The sequence below is a fragment of the Girardinichthys multiradiatus genome, chromosome Y (assembly GCF_021462225.1).
Source record: "Girardinichthys multiradiatus isolate DD_20200921_A chromosome Y, DD_fGirMul_XY1, whole genome shotgun sequence".
NCBI lineage: Eukaryota > Metazoa > Chordata > Actinopteri > Cyprinodontiformes > Goodeidae > Girardinichthys > Girardinichthys multiradiatus.
The window spans coordinates 24,352,214-24,367,028 of record NC_061818.1 but is presented as its reverse complement, the minus strand read 5'-3'; the positions used below and the strand labels follow the sequence as shown (position 1 = coordinate 24,367,028).

At 38.6% G+C, this 14,815-nt stretch overlaps 1 protein-coding gene across 5 annotated transcripts in view; it reads left to right on the top strand.

Annotated features, from left to right (window-relative positions):
* The window catches only part of LOC124863898 (ras-related protein Rab-26-like), a 95,043-nt gene that overhangs the window by 33,941 nt on the left and 46,287 nt on the right, over window positions 1–14,815 (top strand). For all 5 annotated transcript variants that reach the window (XM_047358451.1, XM_047358453.1, XM_047358449.1 and 2 more), the window contains one exon: window positions 2,656–2,708. In XM_047358451.1, the coding sequence (XP_047214407.1) occupies window positions 2,656–2,708 (53 nt within the window). The remainder of the gene's footprint in view (window positions 1–2,655; window positions 2,709–14,815) is intronic.

Here is a 14,815-nt window from a genome sequence, read left to right as displayed (position 1 = left end):
TTTTGTGGATGAGCCAAACCACACTAAAGGCTTCTACCCTGCCATCAAAATAAAATGTATGCTGCTTATATATTTCAGACATGTTTTAGATGTGAGCATTTTTATTCCCCTCTGCAGAGTTTATCAAGTACTGAGGTTTTATTCTATAAAAGGGGAAGGATGACACTTTGTAATCAGTCACACATCGGTCTGTTGCTGTGACTGCATGTGTGGACACATCTTCCATTTTTTATCTGGATGTTAACTTAGATAGCTCTTAGTTATGGCTCTCACATGTTGGTGATAATCCTGTCAGAAGGGATTTTGGGAGTACTTTATAAAGTACAGCAGATTGTGCAAATGATGAATCAAATCAGCTAAAGGAATTTATCATAGTCTTATTTTTCACGTACAGCCAAAGGCTTGAATGCTGACCTGTAATGACTGGATTTGTCATTAGCATAAATATTTAATTTGTCATAAATAATTTTTACTGCAAACATGAAAAGCTGTACAAAAAAAGAAATTACCTTAAAGGATAATTGCTAAAGCGTCACTGGACACACTACTTTTCTTTTCAAGATGATCTTCAATTATATATTTGTACTTTATGCAGCTGTCCTGTGAATGCTCTTTCCTTGTAATGAAATGTAAGAAAGCAAATCTAAATTAAAAAATATATTTATTTCCCAACAAATGTATATATTTATACTTTGAATGTCTGTACATTGAGAGCAAAGAGGAACCAAAGTCAAATTCCTTGTTTGTATGCACAGACTTGCCCAATTTGGCTGATTTATTTGGTCTTTGAGTCTCTGGGGAAAAGTGAATCCTGCGTACAAAAGGGAATCTCAACTAATTGGCTTTGAAGTACAGTCTTACACTTCTCGGTATCAGAACTATGAGTTACTTTTTTATTAGTATTGAATAAAAAGATGTCCACAAATCCTAGTCAGGCTTTTAACCAGTATGGAATTCATGAAAATCTCCTCCTAGCTCTCCACATCAGGAACAACTTTGAGAGCAGAGCCAATCATTTACAGATTTTTATTTTCAGTTGGCAGACTTAAGCATTTCTTTACCATAGATCAAATTTCACAAAAAACTAATTGGCGTTAATGGCATGGGTTTGTGAAACCATGGTCCAGGTGCTAGTCATGGAGACACAAGTTTGTTTTCAGTGGGACCAACACAGTTTAAAGTCAAATCATCATAAATAGAACCACATTCTTAAAAGTAAATAATAAATCAACAGAATTGAATTGCAGTATTTTTCTTGACCCACAAGGTTTTTCTGTCAGTTTGATTAGATCTGTTATTGAGTGTGCATGTACTGTGATAGAGTAAAAAACATACTGACACATTGACATATTGACAAAAAACATATTGACGCATAAGAATAAAAAGTCTAATACTGCAAACATTTTAGGAAACCACCCTGTTTGTTCGGCATGAGAAAATCCACGAGGAGATGCTGTATGTTTTTATTTGGCCTGCTGTGTTACTCTATCATCCAGTTTGATGGATGTCTCCGCTGAGGAACTTTAGCATCTGCACTGAGCTTCATGATGAACATTGTTTAGACAACATTGTTTGCTGCTGGACTAAACTGCATAAGGAAATCTCTTTATCTCCTTTTGGCTTTTTCTATTAATTACATTTTTTTTTTGTGTTGCTTGAAAAATATTTGTTACTTACCGAATTATTTGAATTTTGAACCACATGATGACAATTTGAAAAAAAAAAGATTTTTTTAATACAGAAGTTAAACCTTGCTCCTTAACACTTTACAACAATAAAAATGTGGTAGTGCGGTGGGGTTACAACAAAACTAAAAAAGGTTAATAACCTAGTTTTTAAAGATTCAAAAAATCAAACCATGTGTTTCTGAAAAAACAAAACAATTGTCACTAATTAAAAATCTCTGAGAAAGATCTTTCCAAGACTCTCAAGGAAATTACTTCAGCCTGATGTTTAATGCTGATTGCAAGTCCACAATTTTAATTAGTCACTTTAAGATGTTTAGTGTAATGGAAATTATCCAAGCTCCATTTATATATTCGAATTACATATGCAAACAAGTCATAAAGTTCTAACACACAAAGTTTTTTCCTTGCTGTTTAATTTATTCTCCAGAGTCTTTAGCGCTACTTTCTGATCAATATAGTTTGTTTTCCTCTTATTTTTCTTGGTTTCTGCTCGTCCTTTGGCAAAATAAACAATGTATTTATACTGCATCTGCATCTATTTGAACGTCTATGAAGTTTCAGTCTTTGTTTTGTGCTTAGCCTTTTGTCTATGATAATTTTTGTTGTTTTTAACCTTGTTCCCCAAATTGTGAAACAAAAGAACATCAAATGTATATTCAGTAAAAGCTGAAGTCAGCTGTTTAATTTCTTGTTTGTTGAAGATTGTAGGTTGACAAGATTTTTAATACAAGACATCACAACTGCACACACAGTCAGACAATAAACAACATTTTATTTCCCCTGATCCAGTTATGAACCACTGAATGACAAATGAGTATTATTATATGGTTTATGATCAATTTTATTTTCCTGTACCCTGAGCAGCAAAAGAAAAAAAGTGAGCTGAACACAACTTGGTGAAGAATAAATGATGAGAAGCCTTTCTACTAAAGTGTTTTCAATATAACCCTTGTTTTGTCTCTTTCAGCTCTTCTCTTGCTGTATGATGTCACCAACAAATCGTCTTTTGACAACATACAGGTTTGTAATTTGTTTTTCCTTTTGAAGGCTCTCATTTGACTGTGAATAATTTTTTGTCAGCTCCAGCCAACAGCTGCTGTCGTTCTCTCCATCAAATTATTTTCCAAATATCACAGCTAACCTGTTTTTCATTTTAAAAGCTTGACGTTTTTGCCTCCATCAACGGCTCTCAAAAAATTAAGAAAAGGTTGTTTGCTACCAAAATTCCACTTTTCGTTATGTAAACAATAAGACCATGATAAATCATTTCAAAGCTTTTTTTTATATATATATATTTATTAAAACGAAAGAACAAACAATTCTGATTCATTTTCAACATTCAATCTTGTTGAGCTCAAACCATAAATGAATGTTTGATAAACCTTATTAACTTGCAGTCCTATTTGGATTTGTTTGATTTCTTTCCACTTTTGCATCCAGTTTGCAGAAAGGTTACAAATAATCGAAAGAATCTCAAAGGTATCACTGGTGATGAGTTCAAAAGGTTCCACAGCATTATTTATATACTATGGTACAATGGTATATGATTGAAGAAAATGCAAGACAACATTTACAAACTAAAGGTTTTAACAAAACCATTGAAAAATGAGATGGAAACTGGTCAGGGAGAATGTCAAGAGACTGACATGACTGAAACAACACTCAACAATGAAAGAACAGCATACCCATAGTGAAACATGGTGACGACAGCATCATGCTTTGGGATTGAACCTTTAAAGATAAAATAGAGCTTTTATTTGCTTGATGAAATTATGAAGAATTACAAACATCAGTTTGTCCTTCAAGGTCATTTTAGTTTAGGGATGTACACACTTTAGTGCAACCAGGTCATTGCACCTTCTGTTTTTTTTTAAATATGCAGATTTGTTCAATAAAATTGTAAAGGATACATGTCTCATTCTATGTGGAAAATATTTAAGAATGATTTGTTGTTGTCAAATGTTTTACTTCACAAAGCTCTGGCATTTCAACAGGGTTCTGTACACGGTTACAACCCCTGGATGATTAAACAACAACTGGCTGAATAATTGCCCAGATTGTTTGGAGAAAAACAACACAACAAAATATAAATAGGAAATCCTAATTCAAGTAGACTGAATGTGACTTGGGATAGCTAGATTGGCCTAGATTTTGGGCTCTCCTTAGACAAGAAGAGTTTTGTACTGGACTGCATTGCCTACTGAAGCAGAAATACAACTTGTGAGAAGAATGTGAACATCAAGCAGTCCCAGGTTGCAACATGAATCACTGTTCAGAACAGAACAATGTGTAGAGAGCTAATGTGTTTAATCTCACCTCTCTTTCCTCTAATCTTTACATTGTACTGTACCTCCTAATCTATTTCCTGCAGATGTATGCCTTTCAAACAATTTGGTTAAGCTCTCCCTGCAGGGGGATGTATCTTCTGAACTTGATTAAGGTTAAGTATTATTGTTCATTGAGCAGAACCACTTTAGTACCTAAGGCAAGCTTAAATTCTCATATCGGCGTATTGTTAATATGACTATTCCTAAAAAGCTGTATTACTCTTGCTGAGTTTGAGTATTGCAGGAAAGAGTATGATAACTTGACACAGGAAGCTCCCAGCTGAGTCCTGGTCGCACTGGAACATAGTGATTTCATTGGATAACATCATAACTGTGGCACCTGGTTTGTCTTTTAGCACTGACTGGTGATAACAATCACATAAGCACTCATCTAAAGGAAGCTGGTCATTACTAATTTTTGTTATGGATGTAATCAGGTCAACTCAGGACACAGTTCATGTTATGAATAAAGACCTGAACTCTTGTCATCGATCTCCTAGTTTGGTGTTGTTTTGATTTTTTATGCTTTATCTTATTTAATTAAACTAATTACAAGACTTTTACAATAAGCCTAATACTATTAATTTTTTTTATATTTATGTATTTCATGGAAACAATGAACCTTGCAATAGTTATCTGAGATGCTTAGCGAATCCATTTTAAGCTCAAATTTCATCTAATTGTATTTAATTATTTGGCAAAAAAAATTAAACAGTTTATTAAAATAAATGTACCAGAGAATCAGCTTGCTGATTGTGATTTCAGATGATTTTGTCTGAGAATGAACAGCACTTTGTTTTCTCTTTAGAAACTGGCAGAAATTCTACAGGTTATTGGATTTTTTATGCCTCCGTCTAGTCTCCAGTCTAGCTCCACACTAATGATTATAACAACTGTATAGTTAACTTTTGGGATAAAGACCATGCACAACGACTCCCACCAATACATCACATCACATATAAACACCCCATTTCCACACAACTATCTTTGAATCCTCACACCCTCCACCTCTCCTTTCACCACCATTAAGTCACAGTTTTTTAACATTACCTAAGGGGGTCCAGGCTTACCACATTTACTCATAAAGCCACCTTGAACTCCTGCCAAATGATTCCAGAGTGTTTCCCTTAATTCTTTGGTGTGTTGTGCACTAGCAAAAAGAATTAAGGTCAGAGCAGTGAAATAAGCAGCAGATACATATTGCCTTGCGAAGTATTAATATATGTTTTTTTCACATTTTGTCACATCACAGCCACGACAGGCCAACCAGTGATGCAGTAGAAACAACATTAAGACAAAGAAACATAGCAGAGAGAAGGTTATAGAGAAGTTCAAAAAAGGGGTTAGTTATAAAACAAAATCAGAGCTTTGAGTATTGAAGAGAACATCTGTCAACATTCAGTCAACATTGGAAAACTGAAGGACTATGGCACAACTGCAAACCTACCAAGAATGACCAACCACCGAAACGGGCCACTAAAGGAGAGCGTTATTCAGACAGGCAGCCAAGAGGTCTGTAGAAACTCTGGAGGAGCTGCAGTGATCCAAACCTAGATGGGATAATATGTTGTACACTCCACAGATCTGGCCTTTATGGAATAGTGGCAAGCAGAAAGCTATTACTGAAAGAAAGCCAAAAAAAAAGCCTTATATAGCATGTGGCAAATTGGCCACCAGCCATTTGGGGAATGCATCAAACATGTGGATAAAGGTGCTCTACTATGATGCATGGTACTGGCAGCAACATGCTGTGGTGATGCTTCAATTTAGCAGGTGATAGAAAGATGGATACAGATTCATCTTGAAAGAAAATGTGTTAGGGACTAGAGAAGACTTGAGACGGAAATGGAGGTTCACTATAAGCAGGACAACCCTAAACATACAACCGGTGGTTTAATGGAATGGTTTCATTGTGTTAGTATGGTCCAGTCAAAGTCCAGACCTCATCTGAAAATCAGTAGCAAAGAGTTCAAAATTATTGTTTACAAAATCACATTCAGAGAGAGCCTGAACTATTTTGCCAAAAGCAACAAGTTTTCGGTCTCTAGATGTGCAAGTTATATCCCAAAAAACCTGTAACTGCATGAAAAGGTGTTTCTACAAAGTATCGACTTAGGGGGGTCTGAGTACATATGTACAATTTATTTCCACTTTGCAATTATGCACTACTTTGTGTTGATCTGTTGTAATAAAGTTTGTGGTGGTTCCCATCTAGAAATGCAAAATGTTCAAGGGGTATGAATATCTTCAAAGTCATTGCACATCTTTAGAAAATAATGAATGGTTACCTTTAAGTGGCCTACTTACATCTGTACTTCCTCTGATAACATAACAAAACTTAAAGATACAACAAATAGTCAAGTGGTAGTCTTCCTCACTTTGGTTGTGGGTTGTAAAAACATTTCTGACCTCCACATCACACCTATGCATAAACACACTGAGCTCTGACCATGAAAGCTCTGAACGAGGTTGCACGATAATATTTGGAAATAATAACATCCTATTGGAAAGCTTTAACACAGCTGGTTGATCTTTTGTGTCTGTAATGTCTGAGCTCGGGATTTTTCCATTTGTATTGAGAAAGTGATTGGCCCATCCAAGAAACAAGAAATGTCAGCATCTCATTGGTGAGATGTGGGAAGATGTATGTGGAGAGTCAGACTGAATGCCCTCTGAGGGTAGAAAGACAAATGTCAGCTAAATCAATGATAACAAGTAGTAATTGCAGACTCCCTGTCACAAAATGAAACAAACACAAACAGATTTTTTCTTTATGTTGGAAGACAAGCTGAAAAGAAACACTTCGGCATTATTAAATAATTAATATGTCACAGTTCAACACTTGTAAATGCATAATTATCATTTAGGGCTATATAATTGCTGTCTTTCTAAGGCTCCATTTCCCATGATACCTTCTTTCCATGAGTCGTGTCTGCTGTCAGAAAGGTTGAAGTTGTTCCAGCCTGCATATCTGCTATTTCCTATTGTGAAGTAAGTTTGTCTCACAACTCAAATAAAGGCAATTTTCAGCTGCTGTTTTTGACATTGTACACAAAAATTGCTCTTTTAGAGCACCAACGGGCTCTAATAGAAAAAGAGGCTTTTTGATACTAGACTGTAGAGCAATGTAATGTTCCTTTATGCTTTGAGTGATTCCCTGAAGCAGGAAAGATGCTTTTTGAGTTCATATGTGAGCAAAAAGCAAAACAAAAGTCAGAGCACAGATTGCAGGGAAGAGGAATTTGTTTGGCAGCTACACAGGGGAGGAAGAGTAACTGTCAGCAATCTGACACACTGTCTCCTACCTTTTATAGCAGGGTGGTGTAGCTACAGAGAGTCTCCGGCATTTTTCTTTATGGGTACAACACATAGGACTCAAGGCTTTGCTTTCCGCTTAGATCTCATCTATCCAAAAACCTCTAGTTTTCTACTGTAAAACAACTTTGAATGTGTACTCAGATAAATGTGCCTCTTAGCAATTTTTCTTTAACAATTGTTAATTATTAGTGCTCACTTCAAGCACCACAACGATATTGCTTAACTAAGGTATAGCACAGTAGCACCAAAAAGTGAAAATCCTGCATGCACAAGCTTATGTCATAAATATTCTTTTGTGCAAAATATTTAGAGTTCACTCTATCCATATATCCATGCATTTTCTGGTGTGGATCCAGGACCTGGTGTCATCACCAACCATGTAAGCAAAATGTCTAAAACCTCTCTGTCCATAGTTAGAGGCACAGAGATGTTCACAACATGGCTATGAAACAAACCTTTTCCAGGAAGTCTTATGTATTCTGCAAGCCTTCCTCCCAAAGTAACTAAACTGAAAGTAACTTCTATTCTGACAGTAACCCATAAGTTCTGGGAAAGTAAGGGCTCTGTTATGTAGTGCTACCAAAAACCATAAGGTTTGGCCAATGGATTTAAATAAGAAACTGGTACTGTGAAATATTTTCAAGTCCCAATGATGCATCCTGCCAGGACTGATGGCCAATTATTGGTTGCCAGGCAGACACAGTTATGATGAACCCAATCCTACCAGTTAGCCCCAGAATGTCTACACCTTCAGTACAGCCATTGTTATCACCATCATTTCAGTTAACACCAGTGGGAAGAAGTAAAATATAAATAAAAAATCACATTGCTCTGCATCACTGTCTATGAAAGAGAGATGTTATGTTTGTCAAGCATGGTTCTTAGAGTTGGACCCCAGAATGCAGACAGGAGCACGGTGAATAAAAAGGTTTTAATAAATAACCAAAAAAAGAATAAACTCACATCAGGCATAAACATGAACAGACTTGGCATGACAAACAGTATGTATCTGTGAGAAGTAAAGCCAGAGTCAGACAGAAAAGCCGAGCATATAAAGAGCATGGCAAAGGTGAAAAACGTGAGACTGATAGGCAATAAGCAGGTGGATTGGATGAAGCTGATTACAATGACAGAGAGTGAAAACAAAACATGACTGGAACTAAACCAAAATTCAAGGACACCATTTTACCAAATGAAAATCTTGCAGGAAAATCAATATAACATAAAATGCACAATAAACAGAACAAGTAAGAAACAAAACCTAAAGGAATAAACTAAAGCAGCACCTGGAAAATATGATAATAATCATGACCCAGGAACAACCAAGAGACACTGAAAAACAAACCTCAAAAGAAAAACAAAACACCTAAGAATAGTGACAGAATCTATACCTCCAGGGCGGATACCAGACACCCCAAAAAGTCCATGATAAACAAAAGTCAACCCAAAGAAGGCGGGTGAAGAGGGCCAGGAAAGGATGACGAGACACAAAAACCAGAGTTCAGGCGGGCAGTTCAGAGGTCGTTCCGAGAAGGCATAGAGTTCAGGAGGCCGGCAGTGGCGTAGAGACTTTGGAATCTGAAGACTGGCTGAGCTGAAAACTTGGTTGTTGGCTGCAGAGAATACCCAAAGAACCCTGGAGGTTGGCCACAGGGATGAAGGAACTTTGGATGCATTGCAGTCTTTGGGGCCAATGTTGGCGTTGCGGTCTTGAGGGCCAGCCATACAGCCTAGAGCACCCGTCTAGTAGAGATTTGGATACTGGCCAGAGCTTGAGAGACTTGACCCCAAGAAGGAATTCAGTAGTCTTGAACTCACGAAGAAACGTCGACAGCTTGGCATCACGCTAGGACCCTGAAGGAAACGTTGGAGGACGAAGTGGAAGCCTGAAGAACCCTCATCGAGGCTCTTGAGTTATGGATGTGAGGCGGGTTCACCTGGATACCCTTGTTGCAAAAATCTGTCAACCCTCCTGAGACTCGAGCTGAAGCCTGAAGTTGGCAACGTTGTCTGCAATGAGGGAGCTAATTCTCAATGGCTGTACTGAAGGTGGGCTGAGGCATCGGGCCAACAATCAGTAGCAGGGGCTGAGAACATAGAAGCGGGCAGATCAGCAGCGCTCTGGAAACATATAGTGGGCTTGCTGTGGCGCTCTGGAGAAATGAAGTTGGCCCAGCTGCAGCAGTCCATCCACATCCTCACATGGTGAGGATGTGGATGGACTGCAGTAGAAACTTCTCCCTGCTGCCTCTTAGCTCTCCATCTCTATTAACTTCCCCATCAGCTGAGGAGAGGGATTGAGCTGAATGGCCCTTCTGATGCTCCGAAGCAGATGTGCAAACCACCTCAGTCTCTCTTCCAGCTAATCAGATGTTGCCAAGATGATCCGAGCAGGCGAGGACAGGGAAGGCTCCACAGTGGGAGATAAAAGTGTGGAAGTTGCAGCTGCTCGTAAGCAACAAGGAGGAATCAAGGCGTCAGCCCGACCCCGCCCATCTCCTCCAGCAGCAGTGAGAGATTGTAGAACCTCCAGGTCATCAGGCAGATTCCTTCATCTGCTGCTGGACCCAGAGATCCATGTCGCTTGCATGCCGTTCATCCCCAAAGTCCATCGGATATATTCTGTCAATCATAGTTCTTAGAGTTGGACCCCAGAAGGCAGACAGACAGGATTACAGAGAATAAAAAAGGTTTTTTAAGGGACTAAAAAATGGAAAAAAAAACTCAGAGCAGGCATAAATGTGGACAGGCTTGGCAACAGTCAAGGACATGACCTGGCTTGGCATTACAAACAGTATGTATCCACAAGGAGTAGATAGAAAAACAGAGCATATAAAGAGCATGGCAAAGGTGAAAAACTGGAGACTGATAGGCAATAAGCAGGTGGACTGGATAAACCTAATTACTTTGGCAGAGCGACAGTATAAAAACAAAACATGACTGGAACTTTACAGAACTCCAAGGACACCTAACCAAAGAGGAAAAGCTAACAGAAAAATAAATAGAAAAGAAAACACAATATAAACAGAACAGGTAAGAAAAAGCCTAAATGAATGAACTAAAGCACCACCTTGAAGACATGGTAATAATCTAGGCAAGACCCAAGAACAACCAAGAGACGTTGAAAAATAAAACCAAAATAAAAATAAAACCCAAATATTTAAGAATCGTGACAATGTTAGAATGAGGTCAGAGTTGACCAGGTTCACCAGGTAAAGTTGCAATGGTTTGTATGCTATACTGCCTTTGCAAACTGCTTGCACTGTCACTGCATGGGGATGTCAAACGACACAACATCCATTGTCCTTATTACCTCAAGCAGCATTTATGCATTCATCAGGACTTAAAATTGTCAGTCAAACAAGTTAGGGTGAATTCCTTGCTCAACTTTGATCTTCACTATATTCTTCTAAATCTGGGTGGTATTCCCACCCAGATAGACCAGATAGAAGTGTTTCAAAAAAACCTTCCTATCAATGCTGATCCAGCCGTGTGGTCACAAATGAATGGATTATTGTTTCAAAATGCTGTCTAGAAAGGATATGTTTTACTTTGGATAGCTGCCATAAGTGGAAGAAACTGGATTTTACAACGGCTCTAATATGTGCTTCCAACTTAAGACCAGCATCCATCTTGACCCCTAAATTTGTGATAACCGGCTTGACATACTGGGCCAGAGAGCAAAGATTAGTCAGGGAATCTGTAGTAGATCTGCCAAAAATCACTACCTCTGTCTTATCTTCATTTAGTTTCAAGAAATTTAGGGCCACCCAGGCCTTTAAATCATTCAGACATAATTGCAGAAACCGAAGAGAGGTGGAGTCTGCATTTTTCAGTGGTAAGTATATCTGTGTGTCATCTGCATAACAATGAAAGGCAATCCCATATTTTCTAAAAATAGAGCCAAGAGAGAGGAGGTACAACAAAAAAAGAAGAGGGCCTAGAACTGAGCCCTGTGGGACACCACACGACAGTGGAGCAGAGGGGACCCTATGGGCATTAAGACAGACACAAAAAGTACGGTTGGCCAAATATGATCTAAACCAACCCAGAGATTTGTGACCGATGCGCTTTCCACAGTGGTGGGCTCGCTTCCGCCGGAGAGGTAGAATCCAGAAACGACACAGGTGAGCCGAAATGCCCAACAGCAGGGTCAATGTTTTGTCTGTAATACAAGTCCTCAATGGCATATTTTCAGCCGAGACTCTAATGTCCAGCAATGTTTGGCGATCATACACAATCGGAGAGTTTACACTAATAGTAAAATTAAAAGCGGACAGCAGACAAAGACAAAACAGGAGGAGCGTCAGACGGCAAGCCTCAAACACTGGCGCCATCTTAGATTAAGACCGTCATCTGCTTCTATATACCCCAGGATGGTCTGCAACCACAACTCCCAGCAGGAATTGCAGCTGATAGGAAGAGGTTTGCAGCACTGATTTCACAGTGGGCTATATAAAGACACGGGAGACACCCACCTTTGCTTTTTCCCGCTGGAAACCGAGACCGGTCACCACGCAACGGAGGCACGCAGCCTTCTGGAAAAGAAACTCACACGTGGGTTTTCATTAATCCTCCCCACTGGCCAAACTAATGAGAAAAGTTGTCTGGGATAAGAAGACCAGTAGACTTTATCGAAGGCGTGGATTTAACACGCAACGCAAGAGAGTTCTAAGTTGTATGTGCATGCAATGTCTTATTGAAACTTTGATTGGTGTTGGACTCTGAAAACCACCACACTTTGAAGCTGTGTGTGTCTCACTGTGTTTGAACACCTGAGCGCAGACTCAGATGAACTTAAAGTTGGACTGCTAGAACCTCATGATGGAATACTCACTATTCCTTTGTCTTCACTTTTCGTGTTTTTACACTGGTTGCCGCCTAAACGTTTTATGACACTTTGTGTTTCACTGAGCTCCAACTTTGGAGGTTTTATGACTGCAGCCTGGTGGATGCCGCTCCCAAAGTTTTGCTCAGTACCATATTTTCTCGTTTTGCCAAAACTGCTGGTTTGACTTTCATACACACTCAATGTTGTCTTATCTTGTTTAGTTAGTTTTTTTACCCCTTTTGTGTAGAATTTTCGCATGCTTGATTAGGTGAAGATTATTGAATCAGAATAGCGAGGTGTATCAGGGCTATTGATTTAATAAATATTAACGTAGATAAAGAGAAGCGTTTGTTTATTTTGAGAAAGAGTGATTTGTCAAAATAAGGTCAAAGTTCCCCCGCCTTCGGTGAAGCGGTTGGTTAAACTGTGACATCTACTAATAGTTATCAATTATCACTGAGAATTTAATAATTGTAATTATCAAGGCCCTTGAGCCATAATTACAACACCAGATGACATCTCTGATTTCGATTCATAAGTAATGATTTTTGGTTAAGAAATTAATCTTTTTCAAATTATGATTTTAAATTATAATTCTTGATAAATATTAATTAATCAATTATCTTAATTGGGCTGCACGGTGGCACAGTTGGTAGCACTGTTGCCTTGCAGCAAGAAGGTCCCGGGTTCGATTCCTGGCCCAGGGTCTTTCTGCATGGAGTTTGCATGTTCTCCCTGTGCATGCGTGGGTTCTCACCGGGTACTCCGGCTTCCTCCCACAGTCCAAAGACATGCCTGTTAGGTTAATTGGTCACTCTAAATTGACCTTAGGTGTATGAATGAGTGTGTGCATGGTTGTTTGTGTGTTGCCCTGCGATGGACTGGCGATCTGTCCAGGGTGTACCCTGCCTCTCGCCCATAGACTGCTGGAGATAGGCACCAGCTCCCCCGCGACCCACTATGGAATAAGCGGTAGAAAATGACTGACTGACTGACAATTATCTTAATTCTTACACACTGGTTCTTAGCTTTAAGAAATAATGTCTCCAAAGTGTTCACACATAAGGTTTAGGGACATCTAATCCCTCTGGTTTGTAACTGTCAGTATTTGTTAATAAAAATCAGACTTAAAAACCTGCAGTGTAAACCTACTGAAGTTGTTGCACATCATTATTTTTCTATTTGAAACATATTTTTAGCCTCACATTGAATGGGAGCAATCTTAGGAAGCACAGATTGACACATCTTTCCTCCTCTCTTCTACAACAATCCACTGCACAGTTAGTCAGTGTCTGTTAGTGAAATAAGAAATTCTGGCTACAAGCCTCAGATGCCTGCTGGCACAAGGCTTCCTAACAAGCATTGACTCAGGTTATTAAAAACTAATGGTGATAAATGCTACTCTGAGAGAAAGACATAAATCAGATGGGAATATATATTTTCCTTTTCCACCCTCAGACCTGCTCCTCTCTGTATTCTGTCACTGCCTCCTCAACGAGGCAAGGCTCTTGTGGTAAAATATTTAATTTAAGTAATTTGCTGTCATTGACATACTTAGCCATTAGTTTTAACACTGCAGCACAGCTTGCTACCAGAGGAAGTTAGAAAGAAAAAGGCCTTTAAAGCTCCCATGAGCAACTGCCACAAAGATAAGGCAAAAACAATTTTTTTGAATTTGAGGTTTTTTTTGTCATATGGTTGTTTGTGTGCTTTCAATGAACAAATATTTTTTTATTATCCCTTTGGTATCCAAAGGTATGTTATCTGTTAGCCCAGGACAATTCTATAGTCTCAGCTGCTCTGACGTTCGGATTGCATGTCCCAGGTCATAAGGAAACCTGGTCTCTAGACACCACTAAGGACACATAAGTGTGGTTCCTTAATCTCTTTTGCAATAAAAATTGTTAGTTACAGATACATATTTTAAACAACAAAATAATAAAAACAAAAGACAGTTAATTATATTAATAGCTATAGCCAGTCTGGTTAAAAAAAGAAAAAGCCTTTGATTTAGATAAACATTTTTGGATATATCCTTACCCTAGACTTATCTAAACTTAGTTAGCTAGTCTAGTCTGACAGTTTCACAAAAGTTTGAGCAACCTTGTATTAGGTATGATGATTAGTACCTTTACTAATTCCTAAGTCTAACCATTGCCCCTTTTCCACTGGCTCGTTTTAGCTGGCGCGGCTCTGCACCACTCGGTTTTGCTCTACTCGGTACGGTAACTGTTGTGTTTCCACTGACCCCCTAATGGCTGAAGCTATGGCGACTGAAGCCCCGCCTCCAGCTATGAGTGTAGAGTGCTGGGCTGCTAACGTTAAACTGTGTTACATTGTCACATTAAAGTAATCTGCGTGAAATGATAAAAAATAAATAAAAAACAAAAACATAAATAAACTAAATACTAATAACTAATAATTTGTATAAATGTATATGCAAGAATGTCTTATTTATGTTTTTATCTCTAAAATGATCCACTGAGATAATTATCTGGACCACAGCTCAGCCAGAACTTATGAAATGAGACTCAGGTGTTCTGATGTTAGGGGTGTGGCAGGAGAAGCAGAGAGGAGATACGCTGCTGTCTGGATGGTGAAGCTCCAAAGTGCCTGAAGAAGTTACAATTTTGGGCTTCATGAAAAAGTTT